The sequence below is a fragment of the Chaetomium globosum genome, genomic scaffold (assembly GCF_000143365.1).
Source record: "Chaetomium globosum CBS 148.51 scaffold_4 genomic scaffold, whole genome shotgun sequence".
Taxonomy (NCBI): Eukaryota; Fungi; Ascomycota; class Sordariomycetes; order Sordariales; family Chaetomiaceae; genus Chaetomium; species Chaetomium globosum.
The window spans coordinates 4,177,500-4,197,620 of record NT_165979.1 but is presented as its reverse complement, the minus strand read 5'-3'; the positions used below and the strand labels follow the sequence as shown (position 1 = coordinate 4,197,620).

Below are 20,121 nucleotides of genomic sequence, written 5' to 3'. Positions count from 1 at the left end.
AATGTTTTGGCACATTTACGGAGTGACTCGGGAGAATCAATTCCACTACCCCATTGACAATACGGATAAGTATGGTTGAGGTAATTGCCTTAACTATGGTTAGTTTTGCCCTTTTTCGAATTGTTCCAAGGCCCGTTGGCAAAAGACATCGATCAACGTTCAACGTTCATCTTCAGGTACCTAAGTTGGGAGGTATGTAGGCAACAGTGTACCTCTAATATCATTGTCGTAGGATTGAAGTTGTAGTTCCCAGCTCTCCAAACAATTAGAAAGTCGTGTGCAACCACTCAGAACGGCAACGATCGTGCATCGATCGTGGCTGTCAGCATCTGGCTCGCTTCAACGTCCCTCGTACGCCCTACAGAACCCCCCATCGTTTATCAAGGGGACCAATTTGAGTATCGACGCTTGGAAATTTAGGTCGATATTCTTAACAAAACACGACGCCATTCTGGGCCGAGGATGACGATACTGATTTACTGCTCGACTGCCACCGCCACTAGTGCACTTGTAATATTAATAAATCGGGTGTCCCAATCGCCCACCGTCCGAGACCGACACACTTTCCTCCACACACAACCGAAAACCCACAGACCGTCGCAAAAGTCAGAGATAAAACCCTTCACAATCTAATGAGATACATTGCCCTTGGCCATCAAATATTCCGACTGCACCTCGAGCTGGAGACAATCTGGAAGCGACGTGTGGTGTTTGGCCCCACCGTTGACTCGAAGATGGGAGAGAACTGGAATTCGGACACGACGGGACTTTTACTCTGTTCTACACGGCATCAATCCCACGACTGCACGGCTCGCGAGGAGGATCCTCGACTGGCTGATGGACTCGGGGAAGCTGCCGATGTACAGCTTAGCCAGGAGGCTCGAGCTGGAAGCGGCGGGCCTGAAGCGGCCCCGCCCGGAGGCCAGGGGGCCTCCTCTCTTTGTATACGCAGACTCACCAGAACGCATCGTTCCTTGATTGTTGGTATGAGTTTTTTACCCGGCCCGGGAGGTCACGGTTTTCCTGTACACTAAATAGCTGAGGGTCCGGCACGCCCTAGGGCATAGCGGACTATGAATAATATTTATATATTTCAATGTTGTTGCCAGCTTTTAAGTTCCAACCTCTCATCCTAACCATACGCGGCTGGGGTATTTGCAGTTCTACTGACACTTAGGCAGTGACAGGTATGGCAGGCGGGTGTTGGTTTTGTTGGTGAGCCATTCTTTTCCCTTGCCTTCTGTGAAGAGAGAATGTGATAGCATCCGCGGCGACACAGCTCATTCAGCTGGTATTTCAGAACATTGCTAACGGATCACACTAGGGGGTGTCTGACTGAACTTTGGCAAATCGGAGTAACAGGCAATAGCGTACACCGACGGGGTTGTAGCTTCAGATAGGATGATATTTATTATTTCTCTTATCACGCTAGGTACTAAGTACATGCGGTCCCTCAGCGATTAACTCGGTAGGAAAAACCATGCCTAAGCTGGATGAAAACCTCCGCACCTCCGCTGCGGCCTCGCCGCTACCCCGTGGATCCATCTCGTGGATCCATCTCCTCGAAAGGGCTCACCCACCTTCCGAGGTCAAAGTAACAAAATAAATAAAACAAGTTGCGACCTCTGTTCCATCGGTGCCCCTCTACTACTCCGCTTCGGCCCCGCCGCGAGCCTCCTCGTTGTTCTCCTCATTTTCCAGCTCTACCGCCAGCCGGAACTCGTTCAGCCTCCCCAGCCCAAGTACCCACCCCACCACTATGGCAGCCTTCTCCACGTTATCTAGCCACTCCAGTAGCTCTGCGCCGTCGTCTGGCCAGGGCTGAGGTTTATCTGCGGCTCCGTTGCATTCGAGTACGAGGTGTTCGAATGTCTCGCGCGCCATACCGCAGCGGCATACCGGCGTTACCACCTCGGGGACTCTCCTAGTAAAGAGGGGGCCCTTGCTCTCGAAAAGTGGATTAGTTAGCTCTTCGCTGGCTCGAATTCCATACCCCTCTCTGCTGCCCAGCCCGCACAGTGTCCCCAGGCCTCCGCTAGGATGCCGCAGGTACCCTCCGTCGTCTCCGCTACGGCTAGGATATTGGTGTCGTCTGCGAACCCTACCACGATTGCCCCCCTTACTGCCTCGAGCCTCTTGTAGGGCGTTGAGATAAATGGAAGGAAGAGGATTGGGGAGAGGGGGGACCCCTGCGGGACCCCTGCGGCCACCTTGTACCTTTCGGACATCGTCCCATCGAATCAGAGTTTTGTTGACCTCCCATCGGTGAACGAATCGACCCATCTAAGGGTCCACAGCGGGACCCCCAGCTCTCTAAGGGTCCTTGTGAGCCATCCGTGGTGTACCCTATCGAAGGCCCCTTTGAGGTCTAGTTGAAGGAGAGATGCGTTCGCCTTATGCCGCCAGGTCTCGTGTACGGCATCCGTGACCACCCTGATCGCGAAGTCCGTGGAGCGGCCGCTGCGGTTCCCCATCTGTCCCTCGGGGAGCCATCCCTGCTTCTCCGCTTCCCGAGAGAGGCGTTCTGCGATTACCATTTCGACGACTTTCCCGACGCTGCTGAGGAGGGTGATCGGCCTCCAGGCGCCCGCTGTTTTTTGTTGCTCCTCTGACTTACCGGGCTTCCTAAGTACCACTACTCTTCCGCTGCGAAATCGCCGCGGGAACACTCCGTGCGCGAGGCTCCCTCTTGTAAGGACCGCCATTGCGTTGTAGAGGGGTTCGCCGCAGGCCTTTAAGAACCCGTTGGAAAGTCCATCCTCCCCAGGTGCCTTGTTGTTTGCTGTTCTTGCCAGGGTCTTTCTAATATCCTCGTTGGTCACTTCCTGGTGGAGGAACTCGTACTCCTTATCAGGCCCGTGGCTATATCCCCGCGGCCCCGAGTCGACTCCTGGTATAACGGTAGGGAAGAACCGGCCTGCGAGGATACTAGACTTCTTCCCATGCGTCTCTGCTGTGCCTCCATCCTCCTTGGTCAGGGAGGGGATCTTTGGTGGTGCCGAGAGATAGGATGATAGATAATGATGAATTTATCATGAAATACCGATATTGAACCCCCCCCATGCTACATTCACCTACCCATACGTTTTCTACCCCATCTCGGCCATTTCCGATCTCGTGCTAGAGGCAGCTATACCTGTGGCAATCTGTGAAAGCTAGCTCTCTGTCATCCAACGTCCCCTGAGATCCTTATTGATCCCCGACCGACGCAACTACTGTTACTCACCACCAACGCCTTGACCCTAGCCAGGTAGCGAGGATTGATGCCATGATTAGGAGTGGTTCTCTTCTGGGGATGATGCTCCTCCTCTCCAACCGTCGGTGCTGAAGCTCCTCGCTTCAGTTTGTGGCCCCCGGTCTTGGTACATGTAGTCACCCACCCTTTTTCCACAACGATTTTGATCCTTTCCCCATCAGCCCCCTCCTCGAGTCTGGTTAGCGCACCAAAGGGGATACACACAATATCGTTTTTTGTATGCTCGGATATCGATCCTTCGCGCTTGTTCTGAGCGCTTGTGCGAACCTCTTCACGATCAAGAATGCGCAGCCATCTCGTAGTGTTAAGAGATTTCGTCTCGTCATCACAGCCGGGCTCTCCCCACTTCTTGGAGTCTAGGGACGGGATTTCGATCTTGTAGTTGCCGGTGGCTTGCCGCAAGGCCAGCTTCAGGTGAACAGCCTTCTCACAGATGACTGAGAGCTGGTCCCTGACTTTGTCAGTGTTGCGGATAAACGCGAAACGTATCACTGGGAGGAGCGCTTCGAAGATTTCTTGGGCGGTTCCCTTGATATTTCCGGGTATGTTTTGCAGAGCGCTCGTTGTGTCAATCGTCGCGGCTATCCAGTTGCTGAGCTTTGTGTCGTCGACTGAGAAAGGAAGTACTGGGTTAGTAGGGCTGTCTTTGGAATTGAAAGAAGGGACTGACCTCCTACGGCTTCTAGCTCCTCTTCCAGAGCGCGGAGATGGACTTCTGCATCGGAGATTGATGAGTTCCCGTTGTTTTCGAGGAACACTTGGACACCGAAGATGCGGAGCCCGGGTCGTAGGATGCGTTGGAAAAGCAGTTGAAAGATCTTGGCCATCACTCTGTATTTCCGCTGCGAGCGGCTTGAGTGATTCCATGACCGAGGACAAAACAGATTGTCCGTGGCCGCAAGGGTATTTGGCAGAGGGCCGAGCTGAATTGCTGTGCTCCCAGTAAAAGCCAGTATGGTCTCCCTTAAGCTTAGAAATGCGGCCGTAATATCCTTCTCTGTGTTTTCCCGTTCCTCAAGTTGCTTGAGTTTACCGTCCATCATGCTTTGGACTCGAGCAAGATCCGCGGCGGCAATCTGTGCACGCACGCTTGCGGCCTCTAGGTCCTTCTCCATCTCCTCTAGCCGTTTTTTATCCAACTCCCTCTTCTTCTGCAAGTCTTCAATCTCAAGTTGATGCTCGCGTTGCAAGTTGACATTCTGCGCGCGCTCGAATTCTTCTCGCTGCTGTTTCCCGGAGTCCGGAGGTGCAAGTCGCTCAAAGAACCTGTCAAGCCCCTGAACGATCTCGTTGGAAATCTCCTCTGCCGTCTTTTCTAGACATTGTATACCACGCCCTACGTCTTGGAACTCGCGGTGAAATGCACCAAGATTGCGGTCAAGGGCAGCCTGAATCAGATGTGCTGGTACCCCATCAGGTACCCCCAAGCCATGCCGGGGTGTTGGTTGGGCATTGGGGTTTGCTCGAGGCATCTCACGAAGGCGATCCATAAAATTTGAGGGCGGCTTGGGTGTGCGATAGTTTTGAAGGCCCCAGATATTGTTCAAGAAACCGTGACGTGTTAGTCTTCGACCGTGGTAGCCCCGGGAGGCCAACGCAGGATTGAAGTAGGGGCTCAGATGGATGAGAGGATGCTTCGGCTGTCCTTCCATTGGTATTGTTTCTGACGAAGCTGACGCCCTTACCTCTGAGCTGCATCGTCGAGGTCTAAAGATGAGGGGACAAAGCGTGTATTAATGAGCTTGTATGGGCCTTTGTCAAGGTGCGGGTTGTAAACAAAGAACTGTTTCCGGGCACGGCATAACGCAGAAATCTAACTCAAGGAAATGGAAAAGAGCCTAATATTTGCTAGGGGCGGTTGCGAGTAGTTAACCCGTAAATACCAAGCTTTATCGTAATGTGCATGTATACCTCTTTGCTAAAACCATCACAAACGCCCCCGATGCCACACGAACTGTATGAGGAGCTTAGCGTCTGAGCACCCTCCCTTGGGATGTGAATAAGTAACGAGTATATTGTCGAACTAACGTAAATTTTGGTTCACGAGGCACGTGGTCGTATCAAGAAGGAGCTTATGACAATAATTGGCATCTGGAATGGGTATCAGAAGAGGAACTGCACGTTTGGACATCTACCATCCATTATGTCTAGAAACATGAAATCAAACCCCCAACCAGATGGGTGTTAGTTGTGGTCAGTCTTGACCTGACTACATGTATTCTTCTTCTTCAAATTCAGGGGACGGGGGAGTGCTATCGGCGTTGTCCGAGTTGCCCCAGCTGCCCGAGCCGCTCAGTTCATCCCTGGGGATGTTGCGAATGGGGCTCCTTGAAGAAACAAAAGCTGAATCTATGAAGCGTTTTGTCATTAGTCGGCCAAGAAGCAGCAGCAATGAATGAGTTATTGGTCGCTCATACCCCCACTGATCCTGAACCCCACGAAGCGTTTGCACGTCTCGAGGCCGTTTCGAAGCACGTCGAGCTGCTTGTTGAGCTGCTCGCGCTCCGCACGGGTCTCCTCAGACTCCCCAGAAATGCGAGCCACTTCATCAGCAGGCATCATACAGACGGAGACAGGAGACAAGATGCCGCCCAGAGCCGACATCAACTTGGCCTCAATGACCTCGACCGCCACGTCATCGATGAACCTTTCCAGTGCAACCTGGTTACGGAGACAAAATGTTAGCGTTGGTTCTTGGCCCGGCCAGCCCAAATCGGGATCGAGAAGAGGATCAGAGGAGTGAGGATTACTTTGTAGTAGGCATCTAAACAATCCATGGCTTCCTTGGCGGCGTGCCGCTTGACGTCTGGCTCATTGCTCGCAAGCAGAGCGTCAGAAAGGCCTTTAAGATTGTAAGACCCGTTGTGTAATTGGGTGCTTGACGGGAGCGAGGAAACCTTGAGGAATTGGCACAAAATCTTCTCCTGGTCCTCCCTCCGCCTCTTTGTGCGCATTTTCTGAAGGGTCTCTGCAAAATGGTGATTGTACGTAATCGGATGGCTGCTTCGAAGCGGCTCCAGCAGCTCCGTGGTTTTGTTGCGCATCTCCTTCAGGATATCCGTCATGGCTGGGCCGTAAACCTCATGTTGGAGCGCCTTGGCCGTCGACCCGTCTGCGGTGTGCGTAACGACAAGCTTCACAAAGTTCGAGACAGCCTCCCACACGCTCTCGACATGGCGGCGGGCGATTTCCTCCCAGGGGCGAGATTGCTCACGGAAGAGGTCAATGACAATCATTGGGTTGAAGGTGCCCGGCAGCTCACGGCCCCGCGTTTTGCTCATCAGCTGCTCGATTTGCTTGACGAAGTCATCCCTGGAAATTTGCGCCACCTCGTGCGGATCGGAAGTGTCCGCAGTTGCAGGTTCGCCATCAATAACCTGGCGGTAATGACCTTGCAGCGACAGCTTAGACGCAAAGTCCTCGTTGAGGTTCTGAACAACCGCCCGGATGCGCTGCTCGTATCCCGATGTTGTTTTGGCATCAGCAAAGAACGAGTTGTCGTAGTTGCCGTCTGCCGCTGACTTGACGAGTGCCTGGAAAGATTGACTCAAGTGAACCAAGTATAGTCGCTGCTCCTCTGGGCTTGATCGTGGGTCGCCGAGTTTTTCGAGCTGAGCTTCACAAGTCTTGAACCTTTGCTTGATCTCCTCCATCAGGCTGGGAAGTTCTGTAGCGATTTGCTCTAAGAGGACCCTGCTAAGGCGTCCGCGCAGCTTGTCAATCCCGAGAATGGAAAATGGGAGGGTGGCCCAGACACCTGAACTGAAGAAGAGGGACTCCTCAGCATCCCTGGTCGAAAGGTCCGAGGAGCCTTTCTCGGAGTCCATGTTTTTCAGAACGTGCCATCCGTGGCGGAATTCGATCTCCTGGTTCCTGGCGAGCGAGACATAATTGGTTTCGCTGTCGCCGCCAGGGACCAGAGCGTCAGGCTTTGTGATGACCCCCAAGGTCCGGACGCCGCGCGGGTCTGCCGCTCGTGCCAGCTTCAAGACCACCTGGTTGGCAAAGTCGTTCTTGGCGGACACCACTGCCAGGATGATGCAGCGTGGCTCCTTCATGTAGGAATTCACGACCTCCTGGATGAGGTGGACGTCTGAAGCCGTCTGGTTCTTTGTCTCGGAGTGGATGAGGCCGGGAAGGTCGACGATGGTGAGATGAGGACGGTCTGGGCCGGTCACTTCAATGCGGAGAATATCCCTGGCAAAGGCTCTACCATGGGCTGTAATGCCCATCTCGGCCTTAGCTTGCTCGACCAGCTCGGGGAGGTTTTCGACTCCGTGTAGTTCTGGGTGGAAAGCTCGGAGAGCTGCCCGCTCAGTCTCGGCGCGGGATTCATGGGGCACAATGGACACAGAGGCGCTGATGCAACGGGTCTTGCGCAGAATTAGTTCAGTTGGGAAACAAGTACACAGGTTGCCCTTGACGGGAAAAGAGACACCCGAGATTGCTTCGAGGACCGAACTCTTGCCAGATGACTGGTCGCCGCAGACAATGATTTGTGGCAGGGAGATGTAGTTGTTGATGCCTTGGAAGCGGAGGCGGTCGATCGAGTCGAGAAACGTGAGCTGATCCTCTGAGCGAAGCTTGCTCAAGGCGTTGGTCGAAAAAGCAACCATGTTGGAGCTTGTGGTGGCGTGGAGGATATGGCTGTAGTAGAGGAAGAGAGTTTGAGAGTTAGGTTGAGAATTATGATCGAGAAACTTTGTGTGTGTAAATTTAACAAGGCGGAAAAGATGGGGGAGGAGAGCGACATTTAATCGTGCAAACGGCCCAAGAGGGCTGCCTTAGGCAAGAACCAATGCAGCGCAGCTGTTGGTTGACTGGGCTGGTCTCATCCCATGTTGTAGGCCTCAAGGCAGGGCAGATTTTGCTAACAGGTGTGCTTGAGTGCCTGTTGATATCGAGGCGGTGCTGGTAATTCGCTGGGGCCGCGACCCGGCCGGGCCATCGCAGGCAAACTTGCATCCCCAGCTGATTACGAGATTGTGATAGTCTTGGTCATTGATTGTGCCACGGTCCAGTTTTGGCGGAGGGTCGCATAGCAGGTTCGACTGGTACTCTGGATGTGGATTGCTTATTATGGTACCTAATTACTTGTTACCGTCACTGCTGTCCCGACAGGAACAGATTTGATCTGGCCGAAGGAAATAATACAAGTATAGAATATCTCGGTGGAATGATATTATATTCCTGCCCGCCCTTTATTTCCCTACTTTTTGTTTTTCGTTGCTTCCCCTCTCCTATTCCTTCCTCCTCTTTAAAATACTCCTTTTTAAATCCTCACGGCGGCAAGAAGACGGCGGGGAGCGTTGTCCTCACCGCCTGCCGTGTGACGAACCTACTTCTGGACCCGGTCCTGTTAGGGTTCGGCTTCGGTCGAAGGTAATCTTTCAAGGGTGCTTAGGTTCGGTGCAGCCAAAGGGTGCACAACAAAGACTTGTCTCAACAGTAGGCTTTCGAGCTTGTAGCGAACTGTAGTTGTGATTGCTAACTGGAGAACTCCCAGAGCTCTCCAGTACGAGTGACTATATACTATCTAGTATCACCACTCTCTGTTGGTGATAATCGCCCATTATCACTGACAACCAGTGATAATCGCCCATTATCACTGACAACCAGTGATAATCCAGTTCTTATTGGTCCTTAAGCGATTGGCTGCCGGCGTCCTGCGCTGTCGGCTGTGGCCGCCCTGGCCGCCTCGGGGTCATTCCGTGACATGCCGCAAGATACAGCAGAGACTTAATTCGAGGAGGGGCAACAGGGGCCGACCGCGAACCTTGGGACCTAAGGGCCTACGGCGGTGGAGAGAGCCGCGGGCACGGTCATGCGCTGGACGGGGGGGATCGTTGATACGAACAGGGTAGTAGAAGAGGCTTGGAAAGCGAGGTGGTTAAAGGAACGGGACGGCAGGGCAATCACCAGGCCGGCGGACGACTTTGACCATCAGCAGGAGACGCTATTCCGGAACGAAACCCTAAGGAGGCACGACGGTCTCAGCAAGGCGAAGAGCTCACTGCTGATTCAAATCCGGACGGGAGCAATAGGCTTACGGGACTTCTTGCTTACACGGGGAGTCCCGGAGGTTCTGACTCCTGCCTGCGAGTGTGGCGAGGGACGAGAGACTGCCGAACACCTGGTAGTGTGGTGTTTGGCCCCACCGTTGACTCGAAGATGGGAGAGACCTGGAATTCGGACACGACGGGACTTTTACTCTGTTCTACACGGCATCAATCCTCGTGAGGAGGATCCTCGACTGGCTGATGGACTCGGGGAAGCTGCCGATGTACAGCTTAGCCAGGAGGCTCGAGCTGGAAGCGGCGGCCTGAAGCGCCCCCGCCCGGAGGCCAGGAGGCCTCCTCTCTTTGTATACGCAGACTCACCAACACGCATCGTTCCTTGATTGTTGGTATGGGTCTTTCATCCAGCCCAGGAGGGCAGGGTTTTCCTGTACACTAAATAGCTGAGGGTCCGGCACGCCCTCGGGCATAGCGGAGTATGAATAATCCTGTCTGGAGGACAATATTACGGTCAAACTTTTGGAAAAGTTAAAGGCAAAACGATTTGATCCGGATGTAGTTAGCGTGCTAAAGCCCTATAGGCCCAGTGCCTCCGGGCGAAATAAATTCCATCCATCCATCCATCCATCCATCCATCCATCCAACCCCACCAAGCCACCTCCACGTCTTAGCTTCGTCTCTCAAACAACCGCTGCTTCTGCCATCTCCATCTATCTCGTCTCGGCTACCGCAAACTTTTACCTTTGCAATACCGTCGCTGTTCTGCTTCGAGACCCGCTATGGACGGGCTTCGCAGAGATTATGAATGACGCTGCTCAGTCGGGGGCGGCGCGCAAAACGTGCCCTGTGTGTCATATTGAGCAAGATGGCGACCAGTTTTATGACCTCCGTGGCAATGGGAAGACTGTTGTCACGTGTCTTGATTGCAGGATTAAGAGAAAAATCACTGTAATGTTGCCAATCATGACCTTTCTCCCACTTCTGCTCACCTGTCGCAGGCTGCCGCCGATCGAGCAAGCGTTTCGGCCTTTCGTGCGATCGCCCGTAGAGAGAGCCTAACCCCTCTCGCACCTCGGCCTCTCATGCCTGCACCTGCGCCTCGACGTCGGGCTCGTTAACGGCGCACAGGACACAGTTTACGACATATCCTGGAAAGAAGGTGCCGACGTGCTGCGAGACCCGCCCGAGGTCATCATGGTGGCCTTCGATGACTACGACGGCCCGGCCTTCACAATGTCGAACGGGGAGCCGCTCCGTAGTGGAGAGAAGCTGGTTGTTCCCATCCTCCGAGTGCGGCAGGAATTCATGGTCGGCGCCAACTCATGTTCAAGAGAGCAGTTCCCGCTGCTGGTCAGCTATGCGATCACCGTCCACAAGTCACAGGGCATCACCCTGGACAAGATCGTCTGCGATATCTCTGCGCCAGAGTTTGCTTCTGGCCTCTCCTACGTGGCCGTCTCGCGGGTGAAGACACTCGGCGGGCTGATGTTTGAGCGGCCCTTCGACCGCAGCAGGGTCTATCGCGAGACACCATCACGAGCTATGGGGTTGAAGTTGTCCGATCACGCTACCAGGCAACTGCAGGCGTTAGATGCTGTGGCGGGGGAGGCTCCCTCAGAGGAGTCTAATTGATTTGTAAGTAGCGAGGACGTGAGTGTAGATACGTAACGTGAGTGGCAGAATAGAAACGATTCGTAGATGGCTTAAGTAGATGGAGTTGTTGGCCGACGGACAGATATTGGCGTTTCGTCTCTCCCGTAATCAACCCTAGCCCCGTTTGTCCTCCGGAGAGGGACAGGAAAATTGCCAGGAGCGGGAGAGAGGAAGGAAGCGCCCCGTAGCGTAGCGAAGGGCCGCGCGACTGACGAACGAAGCGACGCCAGCAATTTTAGGTACTAATAGCTCACCCTCAAACACACCGTCACTCGCCACCTCGTTACGCATTTGTCAATGTGGTAGAAATCCTCCTATAATCGCGATTTTTACCTAGATTACCTCCAGCACTTAGAACAACATTGACTGTGCATCAAGAGTCCCTCATAGTTTTATAATCTGCATTGCTTTTCTCACAACAACTCTTGGGATGGACGGCAGCAATTGGGATGGACGGCAGTCTGATGTATAGTAGGTGGTAATATGTGGCTGAAACTGCTTGCGCTGCCATGGATGGTTGCCCGATTGAAGAAAATGGAATTGAAATTCCCCATAGTAGCAGGTGTACAAATACTAGTTAGGTATGGTAACCAGCAAAATTGGTATAAACACGCTCATAACAACCATTCGAAACATATACCTATCCATAGGCACCAATTCAGGATTGTCCTCCTCAAGCATCCACCTCAAAGTTCACCCACTGATCCCAGGATTCGACGCCCTCGGAATCGCTCAATACCTCCTCGAAAACCTGCGACATGGAAGGCCCTGGCGGTCCGCAGGCAAGTGGCGGCCGCGAAAAAGCCGTTGGTGGGTAGACCAAAGCAGCGGGATTGGGTTGAGCAACCGGGCATCCAACATCAGCGGCGCCCGTGGTAGGCATTTGGTGAGCCGATGGGGTGAGTGGTCGTCCCAGGTTTGCCAGTGACTCTTCGGTGGGGTTAGGTGCATTAGGAGAATCTCGAGAAACTGATGGCCCTTTCCTGGCTTCCGCTTTAAGATAAAGCACCAGGGCCGCTTGGTATGTTGCTAAGCGGTCCTCTTGGAACGGATGGTGATACCACAGCCACCGCCGCTAATTTTTCCGGAATCTCAATCTTCTGGCGCTTGTAGTTGGTTGCCCTGGATATGATCTGAGGTTTCTCGCCCTTATCGCTAAGTTTCCTCTTTCGTTTTGAAGATGCCGGAGGGTTATCTTCGCTCTTCGGTTTCTTCTCCGCCATGATATCCCGATATCCTTTTAGCTGGGCTCCCTTTCTCTCGTTGATCTTCTTGTTCGCAGTCTTTAACTAAAAGTCGGTTAGGTTCACAATTAATCGCTTAACAACATGTCCCAGCAGACTAATTCTTGCGCGCAAATACTTACTCTGCACTCGTAGGTCGGAGCTGCTGTTATCCGGGTTATAAAAGGAGCCAGCAGCATGCTATGGACAACCGATTTGAACTTCTACTGTCCATTAGAGTCGGGCCACTCTTGCGGAGAAACTCGATAACGTAGGTATCTTACCCGGCATCCTTCCTTGACGAACGCAAAGCGCTCCTGGAAGTTCTTGCACTTCTGGTACCTCTGACCTGGCTTGAGCGAACACTTGGCCCATCCCACAATGCCGTCCTGCGCTCTGCGGGTGGCGAACTGTCAGGTCATTTGTTAGCCATCTCGCCCCGCCCTAAAATATGGGCGTCTCAATCCGTCCATACCAGAAGCTCCCATGAAAGCAACTCCACCTCCAGGTTGCTGAGTTCCCGTATCGGCTTATAGTGTATGTGCTCGGAGGCGGCGGGGTCCACTTCCAAAATAGCCTCGAAGAGCTGCCGGGCAAGTTCTTTCTGGGCTTTCTTGTCTTCCGGAAAGTCATTTGACCCTGCAACGTCTGTATCGCCCGTTTTGTCGTTTAGCGACATGTACTGCCTAGTAAGCTCTTGACAGTCATCATAGTCGCGGACGATGCCCGACCAAGTATGATCCTTGTTGGCGAGGAGTTTATAAATATTGGGGCGCGGCGGTTCCCCTGGGTGGGTTGAGGGGTTTTTTTTGCCATTATCTGGCCTTGGAGGAGCCAAGGACTGATCGCCGTAGGTGTGCTGGGTCTGGAGAGAGCCAGGCTCAAAGGGGAGGGGGCTGATGTAGTCACCAGCCATTCTTCCGTGGTGGTCGATGGAATCTGAATTTCTCATGTCAGCTGCCGCCACATTGGATCGTAAGAACGTCGGAGGAATGACACTGCATGGTTTGAGGGGAGATGATGTGAATCTGCAACGGCTTTCTTATCCGCCAAGATTTATAGACCTAGACTTAAATATTATTAGAACGCCGGCTTACTTACCAGAAGACAACTCTTGCCGGTTGACGAGGCTTTTGATATAACCCCTTGTAGGATGTGGAATAACCTAAATCTGGCGACGGCGGGAATATTTATGAGGTGAGAAATAGGAAGTCAGTATATTGGGGTGAAGGAAGGTCAGAAATCAAAATGAAGAGGCAATGTGCTTAATGAATAAAAGGTCGAGGGAGTGGAACGAACGAAGATGGACAAAGTGATGGAGAGGGAAGTGTCAAGGAGAGTGGTCGGGAGTAGATCGCTGCTTGTATTTACGTGGGAAAGTTTTGAATCAATGAAATGTGTGTTAGGTGAGTATATGCTGTTTCAGAAACTCTGCCGGTCCTAGAACTGACAATCTAAGAGCAATCATATCGGCATTGTTTTTCCTTACAACACCACGGCCACGTCCAATTGGCAGCTGTTTGAACACCAGCTGGCAATCAGGTCACCTACTCTAGGAAACTGTTGAGATAAAATAAACACGCGAGAAAGTCCAGCAGGCATTGTAAGTAATCTACAGGCAGCTACCTATCGAAACATGATCAAGATGCGACCAAGGCGAAGGTTCAGCTATGCCCTGTAAACCACGCACAAGTAGAAGACATCCCAAATGCAACTTGGGCTGTTTCAAGTATGGTAGCCAAAGTTTGAGATAATTTGCTACGTATGCTACGGACACCAAAATGTCAGCTGTTACTCGGTAGCTTAACAAAACATGGTAGGTTTGGTCTTTTTCGGCAAGCAGCGGAAAGCGTCATGACAAAAGCGGTCATTTGTGTATGTACAAACCAAGCACGTTGTTTATTATGAAAATCACCAAAACAAAAAAGAGCACGGCTGTTTGGTAGTCTAGTGGCATGGTTGTTTCTTTCTTGTGACAGTAAAGCTCCCCATAAATTGCTCTTCGTGTGTTCTTTTTCTTCTTTTTGTCACGAATATGGTCGCATGCAGACGACCCGGCGTGTGAGAGACGAGGGACATTTGGGCGAGGCGCGAGGGCACTGCCGATGAGACTCTATTTCTGCTAATTGCAAGATGGGGAAAAAGGGAAGAGAAGCTGGAAGAGCTCTCGCGATACAGGAGTTCAATGCCAGCGCGTGTGGTCACGTGCCCAACCAAGTGGAGCCACAGTGCACTCCGACGGCAGCTGCCGTCACACGGCGGGACACGCTGGTAGTGCCCCGAGCCAACCAGCAAAGAAGGGCCTCCTGCCATGGGAACCGGATCGTGAGCTGCAGACGCGATCCAGGGGTGACCAATCAGGAATGGATCATTGGATCGAGGAACGATCTAATGATCCAGGACGGATCGCAGGATCATGGAAGTATTCTTCGATCCAGGTACGGAGGTACCCAGGACTTAGTTAGTATATAGTCACCCGTTCTGGAGAGCTCTGGGAGTTCTCCAGTTAGCAATCACCACTACAGTTCGCTACAAGCTCGGAAGCCTACTGTTGAGACAAGCCTTTGTTGTGCACCTTTTGGCTGCACCGAACCTAAGCACCCTTGAAAGATTACCTTCGACCGAAGCTGAACCCTAACAGGACAGGGTCCTGAAGTAGGTTCGTCACACTTTTCTCTGGAAAGATACAGACAGGTACCTCTAGTTTTCCATATGGCAGCACAGATGGCAGTCAGCAACACACAAACTTTCACTACAAAGTTTGAACGGCACAAGTTTAAGAAGCATGACGCGAAACTTTCTACAAATGTGTCGTGGTGATTGCCATGTCCCATTGTTTAGGCCCTATGGGCAACCCAGTGTTTTCCAATGGCGCAATCCTCAGCCATCGGTATATTTCAGTTCAGAACTAGTCTCTTCTAAGAAATCGTACAAGAAACCCTTCTAGCCTTGTTTGGAGAAGTTGCTTACTGCCCCAGTCACCTGGACTCTGGTGTTGGCAGGTGATGCCTGGTCGTTACAAAACAGGTCACTCGATCGGGATTGGCTTGGCCAATCAATTCCAAGACCGTTGCACGTTCCTGGAAGGAGAAAGCTCCGCTTGCAGCCCCGCCGCCCCACGGCCCCGTAGTGAAGCATGCCTCTCCGATCCGGTCGGATGCGGTTCGAGACAGAGTGCCCGCTCCCGAAGAGAGAGACGGTGTCGACTTGGTAAAGTGGGCTATTCGTATCGGTCGACATCTTGGAATGCTCGGTTCAATTGGCATTCATCTAAATAAACTTCTTTCCCAATCAGCATTCCGGCATGCCCTTCTGCAGGCCTTGTTCCATTGCCGACGTCGGAAGCATCACATGCATGTTAAACAACAACAACAGCAACCAACCCTCGCAGACCCCTGACGGGTACCCATCAACCCCTCAGAACGTTTCGATGCACCACGAACCCCCGCGCCCAACCGTTCGACGAATGTGTCACTCCATAGGCTCTGAAGTCTTAGCGCAACACACCAGCGACTCCCACTTGGTCAACGTCGCGAATCAGGACCCCCACGTGGGTTTACCTTCTGGCGCGGGGTTCTCAGATCCACAACACCACGATGCCAATCCCCAAAATATCGAGGAGGGGGCGAACGAGAGGGGCCGTGGTCGTGTAACGGGCGGCATCACTAACAAACTGCCGAGAGGTGGAACCAGAGAGTGACATGGTAGGCTTTAAACCAGATGCAGCGAATAGCCCCAACCGGAAGCGGCTCGGCATGTCACAATCAAGTAACGGCGGGCGCCAAGCCATTCCAGCCTGTTCCGTGGTGGGGCTCGGGTGGACAGGTTCTTCGTTCGCCTCTCCGTCATACCCGCCGCGAGCGCCACAGTACTTAAACTGGGCCAATTTTCTCTCGGCTCTTCCTACTCCTCTTGAAGAGGCCCTCGAGACTCAGCAGCAAATTCCCCTTTGACATGGAAGTGTCCCCGCAACTATCCCAACAACCACGGCTTCACAAACATGGCCCTTCTAGCTGCCTCGAGAACCGCTCCGAGCGTTTCACTCAGTCAACGGTCCGAAGTGATATCGACCGTTTATCCCCTCGTTAACAGTGCGGTTCAGTTCCAACATCTCCTCGGTTCTGCCGTCTTCCACCTCTTCGTCCGAACCTACTTCGCCGCCACCATAGTGGCCACGGGCTCTCTATGGGCAAGCAAGAGCATTGCTTGGAGGACGTTCCTCGCTTCAAGGATTGTCGTTGCAAGGGCGCTGCCTCTGGCGAGCACGCTCGTATGGACTGCTTGGGACTGCAAGCGTTCTCGACGATTCCGAAAGAGGCTCGAGTTTGAGCTCTTCATTTTGCTCCTTGGGCCCGGCGGCAATTCATTGCTGCTGATGCTATTCTGGCCCGGCTGGCTCATGCTAGCCGTCATGGGCTGGGGCATCTGGCAGTTGACTGGCTGAACGTAAGCGAAATTTCATTGCTTGCAAGTTGACATGTTCAAGTAAAGCTTACACTGAGGCAGCCTAGGCCAGTCGTCCGAACGGAACCCGAATCAGACTTTCCCACCCTGCCGCTCCTCCTTCAGGGTTACCGCCATGCTAATCAATACGACACGCCTGGGGCACCTTTATTTCGAAAAGAAAAAGGCATTGCCTCCCGGGTCGCGCCGGATATCCTTCGAGTAATCCTTCTCGGGGTCGAAATCCTGCCAGACATTGGCTGGGTAGATATGCTTGTTACGCTGGTACCACCGCCGATCGACCACCTTCGTGATGGTGGGGTCATCCGACACCCCTTCGAGTTCGGAGAGACCAGGCGCGCGGCTAATGCCAGCTGCACCAGGTCCGTCAGCCGTAGGGTGTGTGGGCGTAGCTTCGGCGCTGTAGTCGAAGAGGAGCTTGTTGTTTGTGCCCATAGTCTTGTTGATGATGAAGAAATAGAACTCATAATGCTAGACAAATATTAGTACAGCCCCAGCATACGAAATAGAGAAAGTAATTAGACTTACGTGTGGTATGATCATAGTGCCCCTCACCAGCATCAGGTCGTCCACGCTTACGCGGGCCCAATCTCGCCTGGCATTTGCACTTTTGTCCGCACCCACCCCAAGCTGCGCGCCCACCTTGCGACTCTTGTCCAGAAACAACCAGACAAAATCGCCTTTCTTGACCCTCACGACACCTCCGGGGGTGTTGGTCCCGTCGTAGAAAACGAAGGGGATGGCGATTTCGGTAGCCTTGACGGCAGTTTGTAGAAGGAGGAATTCCTTGCGTAAGGCCTCTCTCTCCGCAGCCTCCCTTCGTAGAGCAGCCTTCGTCAGTGCCCGCGGCACAATGCCGACTGAGGAGTTGACCGCGACCTTAGCGGGCACTTTCCGCCGTTTGTCGTGATCGTCGCCGGAGGTACTCTCCACTCCAGTATCGCCGTTGTTGTCTGCATCGTTGTTCGTATCGTTACCCGCGGCTTTTTCCTTGTCCTTTTTTGCTGCTCCCTGGCCCGTAACAATTTTTGGCCCGGCCACGTCCTCTTCTTCCTCGTCGTCTCCAAACGACACCAGTGCCTTCGCCCGCTTTTTCTTCTTTTTCTGTCTTTCTGGTTCACTGTTATCGGCGCTCGCGATGTTCGGGGTTGTAGTTAGCGACCGGTCAGGTGTAGAGGCGTTCGCACGCGTCGAAAGAGCTGCCTCGCGCGCTTCGCGCTCCTGCTGTTCGAGGACCTCGGCGCGTCGCTTGCGAAAATCTGAGAGCGCAACGAGGCCGACCGTATTTGTCGACAGCCGCTCGTGCGTGGTTTGGTTCTGCGGCGTGAAACGGGACGCCGTCTGGGATGGGTCTGACATGCTTTGTGCGTGGCCAGATCCAGGTGGTGAGGGTTATCGATGATCGTGGGGTCAAATCGGAAAGCTGGCTTGCACATGACTTGAGTTGAGAGAAGCCGCCCCTGGTGCTTGAAATTTATGGGGCACCAGAATGACATTACATGTATTATTACGCCACCCAGACCCGTTTCTTACAGGCCCTTTCCTTCCATTTTAAAACCTCGCAGACATCCATGCCAACAGTGTTAGTTAATTACTCGCCGTATTGAGTTGGTCCGTAGCCTTCAACTTCCCTTGGAGATATCCCTTTAGGCTCTCAAAAATCAAGGGATCGCTCCCTTCGCGCCAGTGCAGACTGATACATGTTTCCGTCTTCCCAACCACGACCCCGACTTCGAATCCGAGCCGGCACTCCTTTGGCCCAGTCGACTGAAGAGTGCGGGTATCACTTTCGCCCCCTTCTCGTCCTTGAAGACTTTTTCTTCTCCAAGCCCTGCTCCACACGTTTTCCGCCGTTCTCCCTAGCCCTTTCGCCGCTCCCTGTTCCCATTTCCAAGACATCAGTTCTAGGTCTCCCATGATCTCCTGGATCTTAGCGATCACCGGATCAACCGGTTCGTCAGCCGGCAGCATGAGTAAGTCGGTCATCAGAGAGGATGGTAGAATCTTTTTCCAATAGCTCGCCTTCATCCCGCGTGCCACATGCTCTGCCGGTCGCATCTGCCCGAAACTCCATCCCAGCGCCCACCGGCGCGTTTTATTACCTTGCACAAACTCGGTAACGGCATAATTGTCGATACCATGTTCACGGAGCTGCTCTACAAGAGCATCAAGGCTGGTAAGCTTTCCAAACATTGACGTATACCATTGGATCCGGCTCCGCAATACCAGCGATTCGCGCAACAGCCGGCCGACGTGAGCCACCTCGCCGCCCTCGCAAACCATCTCCACCGGTGCACCGGTGCAAGCAGACATTGGTGGCCGCGCCTTCTTCTTTGCTGACGATACCATGTCGTCCTCTGAGGTGTAAAACGGCGGGTTCATCATGACAAAATCAATGGACTGGACACCCGCCTCGTCGAGCGGTATCAGGGAATCATCTGGCTTCCGCTCCAAGAGCCGAACCCGGTCTCCTAAACCGTTAAGTTGGATGTTTTTTCTTGCATAGCTCAAGTTCTTCGTGTCGATGTCTAACGTGTGTCAATGCTGGAGCTCTTTGAACGGTACGAAAAGCCCACCTGTTGCCACGAAATGCCATGGCCGCTGAGCAGTGCCGAGCAGTGGGTAGATGCAGCTTGCGCCGGTGCCGACATCGAGCCCGCACAACTTCCGGCCAGGCTGCTCGTACGAGGTTGTGTCCATTAAATCTTTTAGCCACAAAATATAATTGTGACGGTTTGGAACCTGACTCTCTATTAGCCAACGTGCCATTCACCGGTATGTTAGCTGGGAGGCGCCAAACCGGAGGGCACAGCCTGTCCTCTGGGAGGTCCAACTTCAAGCCAAAATCGAGTCCCAAAAGTGTCCTTGTCAGCTGCATGGTAGCCTTTGGGTCGCTGAAGTCTAGCTGCCCGTTATCTTGGAGGCTGAAATAATGTCAGCTTCCAGATTCCAACGGCAGGTTGAACAAAAAGAACAGTGGGCAGCAAATACTTACACCGCTGCAAAATGAGAGTCTCGCTTTGCAAGGCGCCTGAAGTCTGGTTCGGAGGCATACAGGTGCCGAAAGTAATCATCGGCGGGTGCCCCAGCCTCCAGACGGCCGGGCTGACCGGGATTCGGCCGATCGTGTTGAGGTCTGTCGGTGGGGAGTCCGAGGGCGCAGTCGGCTCTGGGTCGGCCGTCCATCTCTGCCGCATCGTCCGGCGCCTTCCTCTTTGTGCCTGCCATGACAACGTCTCCCGGCTTGTCCCTTTATTTTCGCACCAGCCACAAGGCACTCTTGAGCTTAACTTGTTGCTGTTGCTTTTTTGATGGAAGGAAGGTCCTCGTTGAGGGGTGTATTCCAGGGTCTGGTCACGTGTGACTCCCAAGCCCTCCCCGCCAGTTTTTGCCTTCTCCCATCCCAGCCCTCTCCTTCCAACCCGCACTTCAAATGCACCTACCTGACCTTGAGCAGAATTTCTACCCTTTTTCTTTCACTCTCACGAAGGCCAACGACCAAAGGTGC

At 53.2% G+C, this 20,121-nt stretch overlaps 7 protein-coding genes across 7 annotated transcripts; 2 read left to right on the top strand and 5 right to left on the bottom strand.

The window, feature by feature from the left end:
* Positions 1–1,647: 1,647 nt before the first annotated feature.
* Positions 1,648–4,908, bottom strand: CHGG_05083 (uncharacterized protein; the record flags this gene model as incomplete). Its single annotated transcript, XM_001224296.1, has 4 exons — positions 1,648–2,283; positions 2,346–2,987; positions 3,227–3,867; positions 3,927–4,908. 4 exons carry the CDS (start codon positions 4,906–4,908, stop codon positions 1,648–1,650), a joined length of 2,901 nt encoding a protein of 966 aa, XP_001224297.1.
* Positions 4,909–5,465: 557 nt separating this feature from the next.
* CHGG_05082 (uncharacterized protein) lies at positions 5,466–7,872 on the bottom strand (the record flags this gene model as incomplete). The annotated part of the gene is made up of 3 exons (XM_001224295.1): positions 5,466–5,605; positions 5,674–5,917; positions 6,007–7,872. The coding sequence occupies 3 exons, from the start codon at positions 7,870–7,872 to the stop codon at positions 5,466–5,468; spliced, it is 2,250 nt and encodes a 749-aa protein (XP_001224296.1).
* A 2,595-nt stretch (positions 7,873–10,467) lies between these two features.
* On the top strand, positions 10,468–10,905 carry CHGG_05081 (uncharacterized protein; the record flags this gene model as incomplete). Its single annotated transcript, XM_001224294.1, has 1 exon — positions 10,468–10,905. One exon carries the CDS (start codon positions 10,468–10,470, stop codon positions 10,903–10,905), a length of 438 nt encoding a protein of 145 aa, XP_001224295.1.
* A 694-nt stretch (positions 10,906–11,599) lies between these two features.
* CHGG_05080 (uncharacterized protein) lies at positions 11,600–13,065 on the bottom strand (the record flags this gene model as incomplete). Its single annotated transcript, XM_001224293.1, has 4 exons — positions 11,600–11,919; positions 12,293–12,350; positions 12,434–12,559; positions 12,625–13,065. 4 exons carry the CDS (start codon positions 13,063–13,065, stop codon positions 11,600–11,602), a joined length of 945 nt encoding a protein of 314 aa, XP_001224294.1.
* A 1,217-nt stretch (positions 13,066–14,282) lies between these two features.
* Positions 14,283–15,849, top strand: CHGG_05079 (uncharacterized protein; the record flags this gene model as incomplete). Its single annotated transcript, XM_001224292.1, has 3 exons — positions 14,283–14,609; positions 15,177–15,359; positions 15,445–15,849. The coding sequence occupies 3 exons, from the start codon at positions 14,283–14,285 to the stop codon at positions 15,847–15,849; spliced, it is 915 nt and encodes a 304-aa protein (XP_001224293.1).
* A 911-nt stretch (positions 15,850–16,760) lies between these two features.
* Positions 16,761–17,972, bottom strand: CHGG_05078 (uncharacterized protein; the record flags this gene model as incomplete). Its single annotated transcript, XM_001224291.1, has 2 exons — positions 16,761–17,084; positions 17,142–17,972. The coding sequence occupies 2 exons, from the start codon at positions 17,970–17,972 to the stop codon at positions 16,761–16,763; spliced, it is 1,155 nt and encodes a 384-aa protein (XP_001224292.1).
* Positions 17,973–18,396: 424 nt separating this feature from the next.
* On the bottom strand, positions 18,397–19,799 carry CHGG_05077 (uncharacterized protein; the record flags this gene model as incomplete). Its single annotated transcript, XM_001224290.1, has 5 exons — positions 18,397–18,491; positions 18,716–19,084; positions 19,190–19,289; positions 19,414–19,537; positions 19,609–19,799. 5 exons carry the CDS (start codon positions 19,797–19,799, stop codon positions 18,397–18,399), a joined length of 879 nt encoding a protein of 292 aa, XP_001224291.1.
* Between the last annotated feature and the right edge of the window lie 322 nt (positions 19,800–20,121).